Source organism: Amblyomma maculatum, chromosome 2, assembly GCF_055883805.1.
Source record: "Amblyomma maculatum isolate TAMU_Amacu chromosome 2, ASM5588380v1, whole genome shotgun sequence".
Classification (NCBI taxonomy): domain Eukaryota; kingdom Metazoa; phylum Arthropoda; class Arachnida; order Ixodida; family Ixodidae; genus Amblyomma; species Amblyomma maculatum.
The window spans coordinates 111,705,956-111,724,028 of NC_139345.1; the positions used below are offsets into that span (position 1 = coordinate 111,705,956).

At 43.9% G+C, this 18,073-nt stretch overlaps 1 protein-coding gene across 1 annotated transcript; it reads right to left on the reverse strand.

Moving 5' to 3' along the window:
* Positions 1 to 898: 898 nt before the first annotated feature.
* On the reverse strand, positions 899 to 13,206 carry LOC146199564 (glutamate receptor ionotropic, kainate 2-like). The gene is made up of 8 exons (XM_084592148.1): positions 13,168 to 13,206; positions 9,176 to 9,276; positions 7,763 to 7,815; positions 5,348 to 5,719; positions 4,682 to 4,899; positions 4,421 to 4,531; positions 1,337 to 1,518; positions 899 to 980 (listed from the first exon to the last, which is right to left on the reverse strand). Exons 1-8 carry the CDS (start codon positions 13,204 to 13,206, stop codon positions 899 to 901), a joined length of 1,158 nt encoding a protein of 385 aa, XP_084448274.1.
* Between the last annotated feature and the right edge of the window lie 4,867 nt (positions 13,207 to 18,073).

Consider the following 18,073-nt stretch of genomic DNA (forward strand, 5'->3'; position numbering starts at 1 on the left):
AGAAACTTTATGGGAGATTCACAGCACCGATGCTTTAGCACAGTGGACGTCGTATCATTAAGGAGCGCGATGGCAAATCCTGTATCGTTATAGTTGCACAGTGGGCGTCGTATTATTAGGGAGTGCCATGGCAAATCCTGTATCGCTATAGTTACACTTTGCTTTCGATTACAGTGAAAGCGTGTAAGTTTCAAATTATTTCGCGCACCTATTTTTAACATTCAAAAGCCTGAAACTTCCGAGAAATGTCTCGCTGTTCTTCTACAATTACACAACAGAGGACCTGTAAATAACCTAAATATGCAGTATATTGAGACAGAGCATAAGGGAAGATTAACGCCTAGATGCACTACATGTTTTCTTCTCCCTAATAATGCATGCAAAATCAATATACATGATTCAACATGCGGTATTCACCTACTATTGTTAGCGTCAATAACCTTATTTGTTTTATCGACCATCAAAGGCGGGTTTAGTTGAGGAGAGGCATGTAGTAGACAAAATTTAATCTATGATAAGTCTTCGATTGTTATTCCGGATCTTGAGCCAGATTCGCTTATGTGATGCACTCTATATAATCTACGTATTATTACCGCAAGCATCACACTGTAATTAAGTATGCTATTAGCAACTATACCGATCTTGATTCACCCGTGCCTTAGCTCATCTAGACCCACCCATCACGTCACGGCCATCTTGCGACTTTTTTTCATCGAAGGGCAAAGGATTCGAAAGTATTTAAGTCATGTATTATTATATTCCGTGAGCATAGAAGTTGCTTATGAATATTAATACCGGCCTCTGGTCTCAAAGAAGAAAGGCGCATAAGATATTCGTTTCCTAGATTCCTGCATTAGAAATTGCCCTACACTGTCGCGCATTTTTTTTCTGGGTATGTCTAGTTTACTTCTGGCCAACGGCTGGACATTCCGACTATGTTTGGAACAATATTAGCCATCTCAGAAAAGTGTGCAGTGGGACTAACCCAGATAACGGAACAGAAATAGAACTTTACGGCTTATGTTATTCTTTTGGAGCTCCTTTTTCCGCGCATCCATCAGTTATGCATACCGACGGCCTGTTCGGCAAAGTCTTACGCTCCGTTCGACACTCTTGAATACGTGAAAACGCAGCGATATTTCATTGCTTGTCCTCGGAACGAAATTTTATTCACATTCAGCAACGTTGTGCATTGGCTCAACGACGTAACGGCACGTAATAGTGGCTGTGCAATTTGGATGAGCGCTCGATTCACAAAGCATGCAAGTGGCGTAATAATAAGTTCGCGAGTATTGCCATTTTAGTGTGTGCGTGCTCAAAGGTCAGAGCGACATACTTCTCGTTGATTTTGTTGCGCAGCTGCTGGTCCAATTCTTTCCTCATGAACATGGAAATAGGTAGCTGCGCCACCAACTTGGGCGCATAATAGAATTCGCCCTCCATGTTTCCAAGTTTCCCACACCGTTCGTTTACTTCTCCGGCTATGGGCTGCTGCGTGAAGATCATGACCGCCTCTCCCTGCCAGAAAAAGATGAAAATCCTTGCACATGCAGCCATTATGCACGTTATTATAGCATTAAAAAAATGGTATTCAGCAAAGCACGTAACGTCTTTTCTAAATTTACCGCGTACTACGTACTGCGCGCTCCACATCGCATACGTACGCAATCTCGGCGCATTTGAGCAGGCGGCGTTAGCATACTCTAAATGTTAAAAGACCCTCTTACTGGCCCTACTTCATAGTTGTCCGCCATATTGAAGACAGAGATGTATTTATAACTGGTAGTGTTGCTGCATATTCTGGGAGACATAGGAGCGCAAAAATGTACCCACGATTACGTTACTTCCTAATGCGAAAATTGAGCGCAGCTCGACAGCTCTTTCACCTTTTCAATAGATTGAGGTAAAGATTTCGATTTCACACATACTCCTTCAAGAAACACTGCACTAAAAGTTCTTGACTGTCATAATTGAAGTTTTGTGGTCGTCCGAAGCCTCTCACTACGCTACCTCTTTCTCTCTTTTTTTCCCTGCCACCTTTCTTCTTTTCTTTACAGCTCGGTTAAGGTCTCCGCGCAGAATTGTGACAGATACTACGCCTTTACTTTGATGAAAACCAATTTTAAACGGCTCTGATGCCTGCTGTACTGCGTCTGTTTCCGTATGCTCTGTGCTGCGGCGTTCGAGGAAGTGCCAAATGAAAGGTGACACACGGACGCCTGGATCGAACGCCCGACGGGGTCAGCTTCGTGATGATGATGATGATGATGATGATGATGATAACTTTATTTTCCACCAGATAAGGAGGCCCCCGATTCCCGCTCCCGGCACGCAGGCCTAAGACACGGGAGCAGAGACCTCCGCGTTCAGAAGCAGGCAAAGAGGTCTTGGCTCTTCGCGGCTTCTTCCGCCAGGCGGGTGGCTTGTAGCTGTGAAGCAGGGACCTCGCTCTGCAGCAGGGCTTCCCAGGCTTCTCTACAATTTATATTCGTTTTAGCCCCTGGGGAGCTAGTACATTCCCAGATTATATGGTCGAGGGTCCCTCTCTCCCCACAGTGCTTGCATTTATCGTTTATCCTATCTTCCATTTGGACATAATATGCCCAGACCGAGTTTACAAAGTTCCCAGCTTTTCCCGTATAAGTTCCCGTATAATTTTGCAGACGCTCGTCCATGTTCCGGCAATCGAGCGGCTCCACAGTTACCTGGAAGTAGAGAGCTCGGGCTAACTCGTGAGCCGCTTCGTTGCCAGGAACGGACGTGGGTGCAGGGGTCCAAATTAAGCGAATTTTTCTGTTTAGTCGTCTACTGAATCTCCCGGTGACGTCATCACCAGTCATGACCGGATGTGACGTCATTATCACTTTCCGGTTATTAGAAATGGCAGGATGTGACATCATGCAATGTCACATTCTGTCATGACATCACGTCCGGATTTCAGGATACGTGGCCGACTGCGACGCCTACGGCGACAACGATGCGAAACGCAGGAACGGGCGCCAAAGAGCTGCGCTCTAAAACGGCGCACGAACGTGGAAGAGAATACCTATCCCGTTCCCTTCTACGTTCATGCACCTTTTTTGCGCTCCTATGTCTTCTAGAATACAGATCGAAGAATAAGTGATCCATGGCGTGGCCTGTACTTACACATGCACCCTTTAATCTTTATTCGCGAGCAACCAATTTAGGATCAGAATGTTGAAGAATAAGTGATCCATGGCGTGGCCTGTACTTACACATGCACCCTTTAATCTTTATTCGCGAGCAACCAATTTAGGATCAGAATGTTAAATTGAATCCTTGATACAGTCTCACCTAGCCTTGCGACTACTTCTGACAATACCATTTCTGTAGCTAGATCGGATACAGCAAGCAACTTCACCAATATTGCAACCGTGAATTTCGTGTCTAGTGAGAACCCCTTGCATTTGAAGGTATTTGGCCGAGAATAATTTTTCGTTCCAAAGAAGTTTTAGGCCATGGACAGTAAAGTTCTCCAGCAGCGATTGCTTTGTTGTAAGGTTTCCAGTATTTTTACCACAACTATACATTCGGCTCTAGGCAAATTTTATATACCCAATCATAGAGTACGTGAGCTGTGCGATGTCAGTGCACGTTGAAGAACCCCAGGTGGTCGAAATTTCAGGAGTCCTCCACTACGGCGGCTCTCATAGCCTGAGTCGCTTTGGGACATTAAACCCCACAAAAACCAAACCAAGCATAGAGCGCACCGGCGGGTGCGCAGTCCTGTACAATTTTTGTTTAGATGCGCAATCGCGGAAAAATTATTTGAAGATCGCCGCGCTTGCCTTTTAACCTGTATTAATTCTACAAGGTGGAAGGCGTATATCTCCAGATGTTTCTATATATACACGCACTGCTAAGACGCCCGACTACTGTGCCGGAGTACTTTGGTTCGATTCCGAAAGCCGGCGGCGGCGTTTCGATGGTGGCGAAACGAAGAGGCGTCCGTGTGCTATGCGATGGCAGCGCACGTTAAAGATACCCAGGTGGTCGAAATTACTCCGAAGCCCTCCACTATGGCTTCTCTTTCTCTCTTTCCACTTTCACTCCCACCTTCCTCTCTTCCCTTACGGCGCGGTAAGGTGTCCACAGAAAGAACTCTGACAGATACTGCGCCTTTCCTTCCCTTTGAACCATTTATATCTCAATAATAAGCCTTGCCTAAAACTGCCGACAAACTGCTCCGTGAATCCGCATCTCCTAAACTTCTGTTCATGACGATGTAGCAGGTGCGGCCATTGGCTCTACGTGCTCGGTGTGTGAATAAAGCAGCACAAGATTATTAATTAATTGAATCAACTTTTAGCATCCTTGTTGCCCCTTAAATCGGTTGTTTAAACTTTCATTAGTTGTGGTTGACGCAACAAAGGTACACAACTAGTGCTGCGGCGCTCACCTTTAAGATCCTCTTTAAGGTCGTCGTGCTGAACAAATCTTGCCGCTTAAGCATGGCTTTGCGGCTTCTCATCTTCTCTAGCACTTTGTTGAAGACGTCTGTTTTGGTTGTCTGAAATAAAGGTGCAGCAAGCTGGTGAGGATGTCGACATTTGGAATTGATTTCTTCTCTTGAAACGAAACACACCCGCTAGTGACGAAAAACAATGAGTCCAAACTTATGCAACTAACATGCAGCACTTGAGTAGGTTTGTGCATGCACCTCAAGAAGCCAAAGGAAACCAGAGCCTTGAATCACGATTGGTGTGATCCTTTCATCGTTGGCTATGTCTTCGATGCCTTCAATCGTGCGGAAGTCAGCGCGCACGACCAGGGATGCTTTTGTCTGGCCAATAAAACTGGTGCGCAACACGATCAGGGAGAGGAACCAGACAGCCACCAAACCCCTTAGTGTTGTATACTTTGGTAGCAGAGAGGATCCTGCGAGGTTTAAAACGCCTTTATTTACTTGCGGTGAAATAATCGTATATAAAAAAAAGAACCCTTTTATGCAAACCTTCCAGTGAATGCTTGGGATATAAAAACCAGAGTTGCTAGGAAAGTCAGTAAAAGATGAATTTCGATATCCCAGCCTCGAACATTTAACATTTCATGAGCATTTAAAAGCAATAAAATAGCAATAACAATCAGTAATGTATAATGACATAATGACCGCACATTTCCCTCACTGGCGTTTTAGAAAAATTGTTAATTCTGCCTCGATAATTCAAAAAGCAAAGCTCTGCTGGTGAAACACTAGAATGCAGTTGCCCTGCGGTGGCACAAAAGTGTCCTATTAGCAACAATAATATGGAGAAATCGATAATCTAGCACTATCGCATTTTCTAATTTTTTCAAACTTCGCTTTCCCACCCATCGTCATGCTTACCTTGTGACAGGAAGGAGCTTACAAGCATGCCGAAAGATCCAAAAACTTCGCCATGTTTCCACAGAGACTGGCGATGACTCACGGCAGAGTCGGGATAACGCACCACTGCCGAAGCCATGGAGTACCCGGAATACGCTGCCCATGTAGCCACAAAAGCCAGTGCTACGCCGAGCCAGACGCTGTGGCTGAAAGCACCCACAAATCCGAATACCTCCTGGGCGAACTCGAATGGCCTGCCGGCGAAGATAACGACGTCAATGTATGATATGGGGAAAGTGGGATCTCCAGCCTCTGTCCGAGACGTGGTGACTATTAGAGCTCCAGCAGTTATGTCCGCCTCCTTCACTCGTGAACATGCAAGAGAAGCGAGATCTGTACAAGTGTTTCCAAATGCGTTCATGCGTAATGCAAAAGCAATTAAAAACGCTTCATTTCAAGGGCGACCAGGGAAAGGGGTACGAGGGGCTTCGGTGTCAGGACACCTCCCAAAATTTTCTGACGGCTGCATCCCCTCTTCATTCGGCCTTCTTTAATAATAATGATTGGTTCACAGGATGTGAAACGCGCAGTATCTGTCACTCTTGCTCTGTGGACACCTGAACCACTCCATAAGGGTTGGGATGAGGGTGGAAGTGAAAGTGGAAAGCGAGAAAGGGGAGCCGTAGTGAACGGCTGTCCGACCACCTGGGGATCTTTTACGTGCGCTGACATCGCACAGCACACGGCCTCCACTTCGTTTCGCCTCCACCGAAACGCATCCGCCGTGGTCGGGTTCGAACCCGGGAACTTCGGCACAGTAGTCGGGCATCTTACTGGCAATTTTTTTTTTCGATCGGTGGCTTATAACACCACGAAAAATATTTTTGGCGGCACCATGACTTCTATTAGACCAAAACCGAAAGGTATTCACTGTTTAGTGAATGCGCGGACGTTTTGACTCCTTAATAAAAAATATATATTAAGGCGGATGCCTTTCCTGCCTCATTGTTGTCGACAAAAAGTTGTCAGCAGAGGTGTCACGCTTTTGAAAGAGAGAGTTAAAATAAATTAATTCCCCTTGTCAACCGTGAGAATGATAGCAGGAAATTCGCGAGTGGCAGATACAGCTCCCTTCCTTTCCTGTAAACGAATAATATAACGCCGCTGAACTTTGATGCGTTCAATAAAATGCTGGTTTTGTTCGACAAGGGGTGCACCATGTACAGGTACGACTGGTCATGTCGTCACCAGGCGAAGCTGACCCCGCCGGACGTCCGATCCAGGCATCCCTGCGGCGCCTTTCATTTGCCACTTCCTCGAATGCCGCACCACACAGCAAACAGAAGCAGACCCAGATGTATAGGAGGCAACAGCGGCGTTTGAAATTGAAGGGGCTTGAAGAGGTAGATCACCGCCGCTTGCGGCGGAGACTAGCCTGCCACCGAATTTTTATTTGTTGCAGGCCGTCATTGCACCAGCCACCGCTTCGGTGGTGGACGACGGCTGTTGCGGCGCACGTCTTTTTCTCCCTCTTTTTTTTCTCTACTTCCTCTCTTTTGTTGTTGTTGTTCAGGCTGTCGGAAGACGGAAAAGAAAATCATGGCCCTCCTAAAAGCTCTGTAGCTGGGCCACCTCCACAACCTCGTTGTTGTGGATGTAGGAAGAAGGAAAAGAAAATGCACGGGCCTGCTACTGGCTCTGTAACTGAGCCCCCTCCGCTACCTCGTGCGGACCGAAGGGAAAACAGAGAAGAAAGAAAAAAGAAGAGAGAGAGAAAGACGCGCGCCGCAACAACAGCCGTCGTCCACCACCGAAGCAGTGGCGGGTGCAATGACGGCCTACAACAGATCGGTGGCTGGCTAGCCCCCGCCGCAAGCGGCGTCGACCTATCGTCCCAACCCCGTAGGGCCAGAAACCGCCACCCTTCACCACCTGCGAGCGGACAGAAGAAAGTAGAGAAAAAAGAGGGAGATAAAGACACGCGCCCCAAAAGACGTCGTCCACTTAGGTGTGGCTCAGATACAGAGCCAGTAGCAATCCTGTGCATTTTCTTTTCTTTCTTCCTACAGCCACAACAGCTAATTGGTTTATAGGAGTACAAAAGGCGTAGTATCTGTCACAATTCTTCGCGGACACATGTACCAGGCAGTAAAGGAAGGTAGGAAGGTGGGAGTGAAAGAATAAAGCGAGATAAAGGTGCCATAATGAAGGGCTACGGTCCACCGCGCTATAATGGCTTTCGCCTCATCGCACTTTAGTGGTCCAAAGTGCCCTCTAGAAATTTTTACATTCCAATGATAAAATATGCAATTCATAACTGGAAAGCAGAAATAATGATCAAAATAATGAAATTGGTCGGAAATTGTTTGTTCATGCATTTCAGACTTTATATACTTACGTTCCTAACAAGCATCCCCATTTTCCCCGACCAGCTACCGTTAGGCAGCTCAACACCATACAGACCATCAGCTGCCTCAACGAAGGTGGCACTGCAAATATAACAAAGATAAATTTACTTTCTGGATTTATTAGATAATTAGAATATCACAGTGAAATCAGGGATCGTCCTTAGACCGTACTTTATTTTACGCTTTTGATGTACTTCATACGTGACTGATTACAGGGCAGCCCTTACCTCTATGGCGTCTTTACGAAAGCATGTATTTAATTTAGAAAATTGTTTATTTGTTTTCTGCCGAAGCATCCGCAAGGCGTGCATTGACAAAGAGCTTATACGGCTCCTAAAATGGCTAAAGTACTAATACGCCTTATCACTGTTCTGGTATGTAATATGAGTTGTTAAGAAAAAATTCCTACACTCTGGAGGGCCGCACCCTCCAGAGTGTAGGAATTTTTTTTTAACAACTTGTGGTGGGTTTGTGGTGCAATACAGTTCCCCTTCATACCAAGGCGGGATCGCTTGCGCGTCCCGCACTGAATAACCGCATGTACCCTGCGGAACACGATATGCTCAGTCCTTTTTGCAAAAAAGAAAAGGTATCCTGCCGCACATTTAGGCAGGATGCACAAAACTCACGACCCCCCTCCTCCCCTTCCCGCCGATACCCCCAATCCCCAACCCCTTGTTATCCAGCCCCGCCCTATCCACCCAGCTCGCACTGACGGACAGGGGCCAGGAGCTGCTGGGAGCATATGGGTCCCGCAACTAGGGAACCACGCCGTCTGGTGCAAGCGTGCACCACCGAATATTTCGGGCCTAAATAATGTTGATTCCTCCTCCTCAAATTTACCCATGCTTCTTTCACATTTCTTGCAAACGAGCTTACGGGGAGGTAACCTATTGCAGTAACTAGGAATAGGAGCGCATTTGTAAGCGTGGTGCGCCTCTTGACTCGAGTGCAACAGGCTTTATTGGGGAGCCAAAGTACAAGACAGTTTATAATTTCACCAAGAAACTAAATTTTAAATGAACTTTGTGTCTGGCATTTAGCAGTCAAGCAAAAATCAAAGTGTGAAAATGAAACTTTCCCTATTTGCGGTGTCGACTGTGATCATGAATTCAACGGAAGTATCTTCTCATGGCGCTACCATTTCGCGGTTGCGAGGCTCAATCAGCCGTGCGCAGTGCGAACTGAAGTGCGTGCGTAGGGCGCCATAAGGGCGATGGTTTACGTGACGAAGGCATTGAGGACGTCGTCTAAGGCACTTGGTAAGGAAGCAGATTGCATCGGCCGAATTATATTCAAGAAGATGAACCAACGATGAACGATGAAAATATGCTTAACTTGTGCATTCTCCAAGGGCATAACAACAATACACCTTCTTGCAGTATGTAGCAAAAAAGTGTGTGTGTGTGGGGGGGGGGGAGGAAGGATCTTGTAGACATACTTGAGCTTCAGGGCTTCAGTGATGAGCATCATCAAGCCGCCGTGTAATCCAGTCAGAACAGTCCGCCCTTTATGTTGTTCTACGTTTAAGTACGGGTGAAACTGCGCAGGATAAATAGAGGGAAAGAGACATCTTTGCCGATGGGTCCGTATAAATGCTCGGGGAAATGTGCATGAGGAAAGACGTGGAGAAAAAAATGAAGCAGAGGCAATGCTGAAAAGAAGTTGTGAAATGTGAGCTGCCAAATGTATTATTTTCGTAAAAGTAGTGGTGAGTTATTTTTGTAAGGAATGTCGTCTTTTTTTACGTTCAACAATTTCTTGATGTTTAACCGAATCAACAATTAGCTCATTCTGCATATAATGCCTTTTTGGAATAATCATACTGCACCGGAGCTGAGGACTGTGAAGGTTACAGATTACACTCGAGATATTTCGGAGCAAAATTTGGTTTAGCCGCATCTTTTCCCGCTGGCGTGGTACCGTTCGGAAGCATCACGTATGTGTAGCTACATGAGAACGCAGTGTCCCCGTTACAGAAAGTAGTTACAGTACAAGCGGCGCCAGATGGCTTTAAAGCGCGAATAAATGAAGGTAGCAGCATTATTGTTTATTACTTTCCTAAGTGCATTGCGGACTTAAGAGTACGTTTTCTCATCAGACCAGGGTTTGACCACCCTGGTGTAGTAATTGGCCTCAACCTCTCATGAATACTCTAACAAAAAAACCGGCCCTCAGTCCCCAGCGGCTGCGAAGCAACTGACCACGCTCGCGGTCAGATCTGCAATACAGCGGAGGGTGCTAAGAATTTCTGGCCCCAAACAAGCCGCGATTGGAAACCGACCCTGGCAACGTTTAACGCTAGAACCATAGCTTGTGAGGCTAGTTTAGCAGTCCTTTTCGAGGAAGTAGCGGGCATAAATCGGGCGGTCATAGTGCTTAGTGAGGTTAAGAGGACAAATGAGGCATATACTGTACTTAAGGGTGGGCATGTGTTGTGGTATCGAGGTTTACCAGATAAACAAGAGCTAATAGTAGGGTTTCTGGTGAATAGGCGTATAGCTGGCAACATAGATGATTTCTATGGAATTAATGACCAGGTGACAGGCATCGTAAACCAGCTTATTAAGCGGTATAACTGAATGCTGCACATGGCTACGCGCCTACATGTAGTCACGATAACCAGGTAGTCGAAAGCTTCTGCGAAGATATAGAATCGGCAATGGGGAAACGTAAAAGCGCAGTACACTGTACTGATGGGCGAATTCAAAGCCAAGGTAGGCGAAAATCAGGCAGGAGACCGGACAGTGGGTACCTATTTCCGCAAACCATTGAAATCATTGTTGTTTTGTTTTTTTCGACAGCCGCCGGCATGCGGCCTTATCAATCTGATTCTGGCAAGCGGATCAATTTTTTATTCTTTGTTTGTTCATGCCTGTTGTCGCGAGGCGCAGCTTTATCAGTTTCTTTTCGCGCAAGATGCGCCGAGATGTGTCTCGAAGATTCTTGCCACTCGCGTATGCTTCTGCAATGTTGTAGATTGTGCTAGCCACCGTTTGCGGCTTTATCTAGATGTTTCCTCGCCTAATTTAAATTATGCGTTTGTTAGTGTGACAGCATTTTTAGGTCGACGATAACTAGAAAACCTGGCCACCCTGCGCACGCAATACCTGGTGACATTGATGGCACCAAAATGATGGAAGAATGCAAACATTATCTTAATTCATAAGAAAGAGGACGCAAAATACTTAAAAAATTATAGACCAATCAACTTACTATATCAGATACGTACAAAGTATTCACAAAGGTAATCGCTAATATATTTAAGGAAATCTTAAACTTAATCAACCAAATGATCAAGCCGGGTTTCAGGAAGGATACTCTACTATCCATCATATCCATACTATCGATCAGGTGATTTGAAAGTCTCGGAATATAACCAACCCCTATACATAGCATTTATTGACAACGAGAAAGTATTTGACTCTGTAGAAAACTCCGCAGTTATGGAAGCATTTCAAAATAAGAGTGTAGATGAGACATATGTGAAAGCACTCGAACATATCCATAGTAGTTGCACAGCAACCGTAGTTCTGCATAAGGGATGTAATAAATCCCTATAAGGAAACGCTTTAGACAAGGAGACATGATTCCCCAGTACTGAGTGCAGCTTGCTTACAGGAAGTATTCAGGGACTTATAATGAGAGGGTTAATTGAGAATATCTTAGCAATCTGCGATTAGGTGATGGCATTGCTTTGCAAAATAATTCAGGTGATAAATTTCAAGCAATGATTGATGGCCTAGACAGTACAAGCAGAAGAACGGCTGATTGGGCGAGTTGGTGAACCATGATGGACAGTAATGTATATTGCGCAAAAAGACGAGACAAAGAGGAGAAGTGGACAACGACGGCGCAGAACTGACAACTGAATTTATTCGAAGAACGGAAGAGTATATATATAAGTACACACACTTGTTGTACCCACATGAGCATAGTCAAAAATGCATAAAAATCTATATCAACACAGTAAAACTCCCCCCATCACACGCACGTGGTGAAAACTGCCGACGCACTAACGATTGTGCAGCATGGTCATCTCATTTTCTGTCAATGCGACGGACGTTTTACTAACACAAACATTTTGCTTTCGGTTAATATGGAACGCCTCGGCGATTTCTCGAGTAGTCGGGTCTTTATGAAGAAGTTGATACTAATATATTGTTTCTTCATAAAGACCAGACTACTCGAGAAATCGCCGAGGCGTTCCATATTAACCGAAAGCAAAATGTTTGTGTTAGTAAAACGTCCGTCGCATTGACAGAAAATGAGATGACCATGCTGCACAATCGTTAGTGCGTCGGCAGTTTTCACCACGTGCGTGTGATGGGGGGAGTTTTACTGTGTTGATATAGATTTTTATGCATTTTTGACTATGCTCATGTGGGTACAACAAGTGTGTGTACTTATATATATACTCTTCCGTTCTTCGAATAAATTCAGTTGTCAGTTCTGCGCCGTCGTTGTCCACTTCTCCTCTTTGTCTCGTCTTTTTGCGCAATATACATTACTGTCCATCACAGTACAAGCAGTAAGGTAGGGCTAAACCTTAATATGCACATTGCTAAGGAAATGTTCAACAGCCAAGGCAAGAAACAGCAGTTTACATTAAGTAGATAAACATTGGAAGTTATAGGCGAATATGTATAAATACGACAGCTGGCAGTAATCACAGATTCGGACGATAAAAAATAATCAGAAGAATAAGATTGAGATGCAGCGCATTCGGGAAGTACTCGCAGCTTATGGAAGCTTACCGGTATCGCATAAAAGGAAAGTACACGTACAACAGTTGCGTCTTACCTGCACTCACATATGGGGCTGAAACTTACAGGCTAATCAAAAGGGTTCTACTTAAGCTGAGGGTAACGCAAAGATCTATAAAACGAAAAATCGTAGTTTTACCATAAGCGATAGGACGCCTGCAATGTGAGTCAGAGAAATAACCCAAGTTACTGATATTCTAGTGGAAATCAAGAAAAAGAAATGGTCACGAAGGGTTACACATCGGATTTCAAGGGAAGGAAATTGTAGCCGGGAGGGGGGGGGGAGGGGTACAGAAATTTAGGTTGGAGGATGAGGTTAGGAAGTTCGCAGGGGTCAAGGGATGAATGCAGCTAGCACAGGACTAGGTTAGTTGAAGTAATATGGGAGAAGCCTTCATCCTGCAGTGGGTATAATCCGGTGGCTGCTGCTGATGATGATGAAGTGCATTGTATTATGTTTAAATAGATTGTGCATTCTAGTAAGAATTCACATGTCATAAGATCATTTAGATCTAATGACTGCATATAGGGTTTTACTTCCCACGTCGAGAAGATGGAGGCTGCGCGGATGCACCAAAAAGTGCTGCATCATGAATGTGATATTAAGTGCAACAAATATGTTCGCATGACAGGTATTAAAACCCTTGCATTTCTCTGCTACGCTCACCTTGACATAGGCAATGCGTATGTTTTGTGACTGAGCCATGGCCCAAATGCGGAGAGCGTCCAGCTTTTACCAGGGTCCGTTTCGTGCTGGTAGCTCGAAGAACACCTGTGTCTTTTAAATACTAGCAAAACCCGATTGTGTTCTATATTTTATTGCAGTGGTTATTTTGTGCAAAGTCAAAATTTAGGCCATAGATTCTATCAGGCTGTCTATAAAGTGCACGTGGAGCATTCAACTTGCATGAAGTTTAGGATGGCCCACCAAACAAAAAAGAATAATGATAACGCACTCCAACGGACCACTAAATCTTACTCTCTGAACAGGGATGGAAAAGTGCATTCCTAACCGCTAGATAACACTGTCGCTTCAATCTGTTAGATATTGCGCAAGTTCCACTTACTATAGAAAATGTACTTTCCTACTGATCACCCGCCAACAAAACTTCATTTAAATACCGGTTAGTGACCTGAACCTTTCCGAGTGTAGGTAATTAGTGCATTTGCACAAGGGGGAATATACGCGGTAGCTGGAACTATTTAGTACACAGTGGCGACACTATTGGCAGCAGAGATGTGTAGTGCTGATTTATTGAATGTATCAATTCTTCAGACTCCAACTCCGGAATCTTTTTTTCCAGAAAAATAGGTCAAACTGTGGATGACAAGCGCGATCTCTACGGTAAGGCAGTTCGTTGCACTCTCGTCGGTTTTGTGTGTTTCGGTGTAATTTACGAAACAGAAAACTTTCGAGGACTATTGAGAAAAGGACCGAATAACATGCCTATATCTCGCGACGTTATCTTCAAAACTTAGGTAGAAAGTGGTCGATATGTTTATCGGGATGACTTCTATTCATACAAAAATATACACTGCGTCTATGTTTCAGGTCAGTCTGATTTCCATGGCTACCATTTCTTGCATTGTGAAAAATGAACACGCATATATTAAGTTCCCAATTCACAGAAAATCATTAATGAAATGGGCCGAGCCAGTAAGGAAACAAGCACTTTGGATGTCTACATAGCATAAAGTTTTTCTATTTCTTGTGTTTTCATATCATGTGAATGCTCTTTGAACTCTTTTCTCCCTGGAAAATACACCTCGTGAGCGAAAGCTTCATGGCCATATTGTCACATTTTCTGACAGGAAGGTAATCCATCTCGTCGCAGAGCGCCTTAGGATATAGGTTCAGAGTCTTTAAATACCTATTTTGTTTGTGGTTAAATTGAACGCCGCATTTAGCCAGGCAGGAAATAATTAGGTTTATGGAGAACGACTTTCAGGCGGCGCCTAATTAATTCCGCCACACGAAGTTTCTATCAATGACGACATACCACGCATTATTCCTCTATGTAAGTTTCATTCTCTCAATCTTTCTGGCTTGTTGACACTTGTCAGACAGCAAGACACATTTGTTGCGAAATTTTAGCTACAGAAACACGTCCAGAAGTCTACTGAAACTCTTGGGGTACTTACCGAAACGAACTTGCTGCCATGGTCTTCTAATACCAGTTTTCTAATACCAGCCGTTTTCTAATACCAGTACATGAAACTGCTTTTTGCTTTTTAGAGAAGTTCCAAACACCTCAAGCTAAGATATTATAAGATAAAGATGTGAATATCACATAGCTAAGTTTACAGACATTCCAGGTATTTCACGTCTAATATGGCAAACTGCCAGGCAATACGCTGGAAGAACTATAAAAAGAGAAAGGTCCCATACCAAAACGACGCTTTGACTGAACCGGAATTTACAGATTTATTTCATGATCACTTCATTGTAGTCGGATTATTCGGTAAGGAATCAGCTGATATACCATGTGAGCAGTTAATCCCATCAAACGCCCTAATCACAATGTTTTTAGCGCCGCCTTACTGGAGTGATGTGCTGTATACAATTCTAGCACTGAAGAATGGTTGCGCCCCAGGAGGCTAGGGAATTCAAGCGAAACCGCTGAAGATTGTGGCTGAAATAATGAGTTTCCCACTCTCCCACATTTACAGTATTATTTTGTCTACAGCCGTTTTTTCTAATCAAATGAAATTGACCAAATCACTGTTGCACGCAAGGGCTGCCTTACAAACGAACTAATAAATTATAGGCCCGTATAGTGCTATCGTTATTTCCAAAGGTAGCTGAACAGATTGTCAACACACGACTTGTTAGATTTCTAGCTGCACAAACTATTTTAGCCAATGAGCAATATGGCTTTACCAAAAATAGATCAATAGAAACCGCACTCACTGGGATTAAAGAAAACATTCTGAACAACATAGAAGAAAAGACATACAACGTGGGATTTCCCGTTCTTATCGCTCTTATCGTTCTTACGTTCTCTTCTCGCTGTCTGGAATATCTTGGTAATTTTTCATAGTTGAACTGCGGTTAAAATATGTTTATTTTCAGCTTAATCCAAAGCTTGTCAATCTGCACTTTTATTATTTATGTAATAAATTAGATTGTTTCTTATCGTGTAAATTCTTTCTCCTCATTTTTGTAGCCAGTAGCACGTCCGCCTGTCATTCGGGGGGCGTGGCCTGGTCGGGCAGTGTATGCGGTTCGCCACGTCACTCAGGACAACATTTTTTTCGTTGTCAGAAATAAATTTGGAATTGATGAATTGAATATTTAATGCCAGTGTAATTTTGTTTTCATATCGTATCAATACGTCGCCTAAGCATACAATAATAATAGAAGAAGTTAGAGAAAATGTATTTGTGTGAGCATCAGAGCTTAAGGTTTCCAGGAATGCTCAACTCTTTTTTTTTTTTTTTACCGGCTGCGTATACATGGCTTTAAACAGACAAAAATGCCATATGACTGTTTCTACCAACATTAGGTGTGAGTCAGCTTCTACAGCACGTACTCTTACGCAAGATTTTGTTGACATGAAATGTTTTCGAACCAGGTTTCACAAGCTTGCAAAACGATAAACCGCCAAATGGTACCCTATTTTTTCGAGTGGCATTTCTATTTCCGTCTGCCATGATCATCTGAACGGGTCTCAGTACAGCTTCTCAGCAGCATTGCATGGTAGCTGCCTTCTAGCTCAACGACAGCATCTCCTAGTAACAAGCGCATCAAAAAGTGAATTTTGAGACAAACCTTATATTGTACAGGGGTAGTCAAATGTTCCCGGGACGTTCTTCTTGTGGCCGGGATATTCTGGTACTTTAGATATTCCATTAAGCAATCAATTCTCTCGGAGGCTAGGATAACGATTCTTCTACCTCCCACATATATTTTGATATTTTGGGCTGTCATAGCTTCCTGACTATCAGAAGAAGATCCTGTGGCCTGGCAAATTTTGACTACGACTGTATGTTCTTTTTATTAATAAATTCGAGTATGCTAAAGAGCCTCAGCCAGCTGCTGCTGTTCCTGTTTCTTATACTACACAGTGCGCGCCGAATTGACCTTGCTGCCGAATATAAAATGACATCTTTATTAGAATGCGAGAAGCAGAAACACGGGTAAGCAAAATATCAAAGTAATTCACTACAAACGGTGTGATGCAGTATTTTTTTTTTTGTGCCTTTGGAAGAATTAAATTGAGAGAATATAAAAGGGCTAATTCATGCAGTGCAGTGGGGCCGAGGAACTTGAAGTTAAAAAGAGACGTAAGCCTGGATGTAAACTCTTCCTGAATGTGAGGTTAAACAGCGGTATATAATAACATGTTTCGAGCACTTTATAAAGGCTGCCTCTTTTTCATATACGTTCATGTTGAGACAACTGTGAGTGATTTCTTTGCTATCTGAATCAATTATCTCATCTATCATCATTGCGGAGAGACACTCACTACTCACGTTTCTCATAATTCAAGTAGGCCTACTTGAACTTTGGTGAGCGCCGTAGCATAACAGTGATTTGAGCACTCACACATAGCGGTAGAGAAAGAGATTTTAGCCCAGAGTGCTAGTCCTCTTCCAACGGACTGCGACAGCAGCTGGCTGAAAATTCTGCGCACCTCTCAACCCTCAATTTCGTGCAATGGGCAAACGTTCATGGCGTAGCACATCTATGGCATTATTTCCAAACAAAATCCAACCGTGCAGCGCACTTTCTTAGGGATCATCCTTTAGCTTCTCTTATCCTCTAATGTGATATCTAGTATACGTAATGTATTAATTATCACGTCAATTAGCATTCGAAGGCTTTATTCGAGTGCTACATAAAGATTTACATACTGCTGTAAAACTCGAAACGTGCGTGGCAGTCTAGACATTCTTAATTACTGGCAGGACTTGTTAAGGGATTGCTTCACTTTTTGCACATCACGAACCCCGCCTTTTTTATTGTTTTCTCTAAGTAGCAAGCCGGATAATTCCTAAAGATTTTCTTTCAGTATTTATTTTCAGATATGCTCGTTTTTATCACTTCATGTTCCTTCTCTACAAATGTGGTGGTTTGCAATTCACCCTCGGAAAGTAGAAAGCCTGCAAGAGCGTCCAGAGATTCCGAGATTTTACGGTGTTCCAGAAGAGAAGCGTTCATGATATCCCGGAATCCTGAACCTTTAAACACTTAAATGATCTTTTTAAAGTTTGATTTAGTTTGTACGGTTTAAGTCTCGAAGCGACTAACGTTATCAGGGACGCCTTAGAGCATATATATAATAATTTGGACCACTCGCCGTGCTGCTAAGTGCACAAAAACTACACAGTACTTTGCGATGTAAAAGCCTGGTGTGACTGGATAAGTTCAAGACATCTTTGCGACTTGCACTCAAATAATTTCACACATCTAACAGAAATGGCACTAGCATTGAGAACCCCCTAGTGTGCGTTGGCGTGCCGTGCATTGGAACACGGAGGTTTATTGCTGAGGCGCAGTTGGGTCCGTCGGCAGTATGTGTAACTGGTAGTAAGGAAATTCGGCACGAAACATTGCCGCCTATTCCCAA

What these genes read in the sequence shown, in the direction of transcription:
- LOC146199564 (XM_084592148.1), bottom strand. Translation starts at nt 13,206, where the DNA reads ATGGCTCAGTCACAAAACATACGCATTGCCTATGTCAAG. An exon ending in ACTGAAGCCCTGAAGCTCAA is followed by an intron (nt 7,816 to 9,175) that starts GTATGTCTACAA and finishes TTATATTTGCAG; the next exon opens with TGCCACCTTCGTTGAGGCAG. An exon ending in CGCAACAAAATCAACGAGAA is followed by an intron (nt 981 to 1,336) that starts GTATGTCGCTCT and finishes TATCTGGGTTAG; the next exon opens with TCCCACTGCACACTTTTCTG.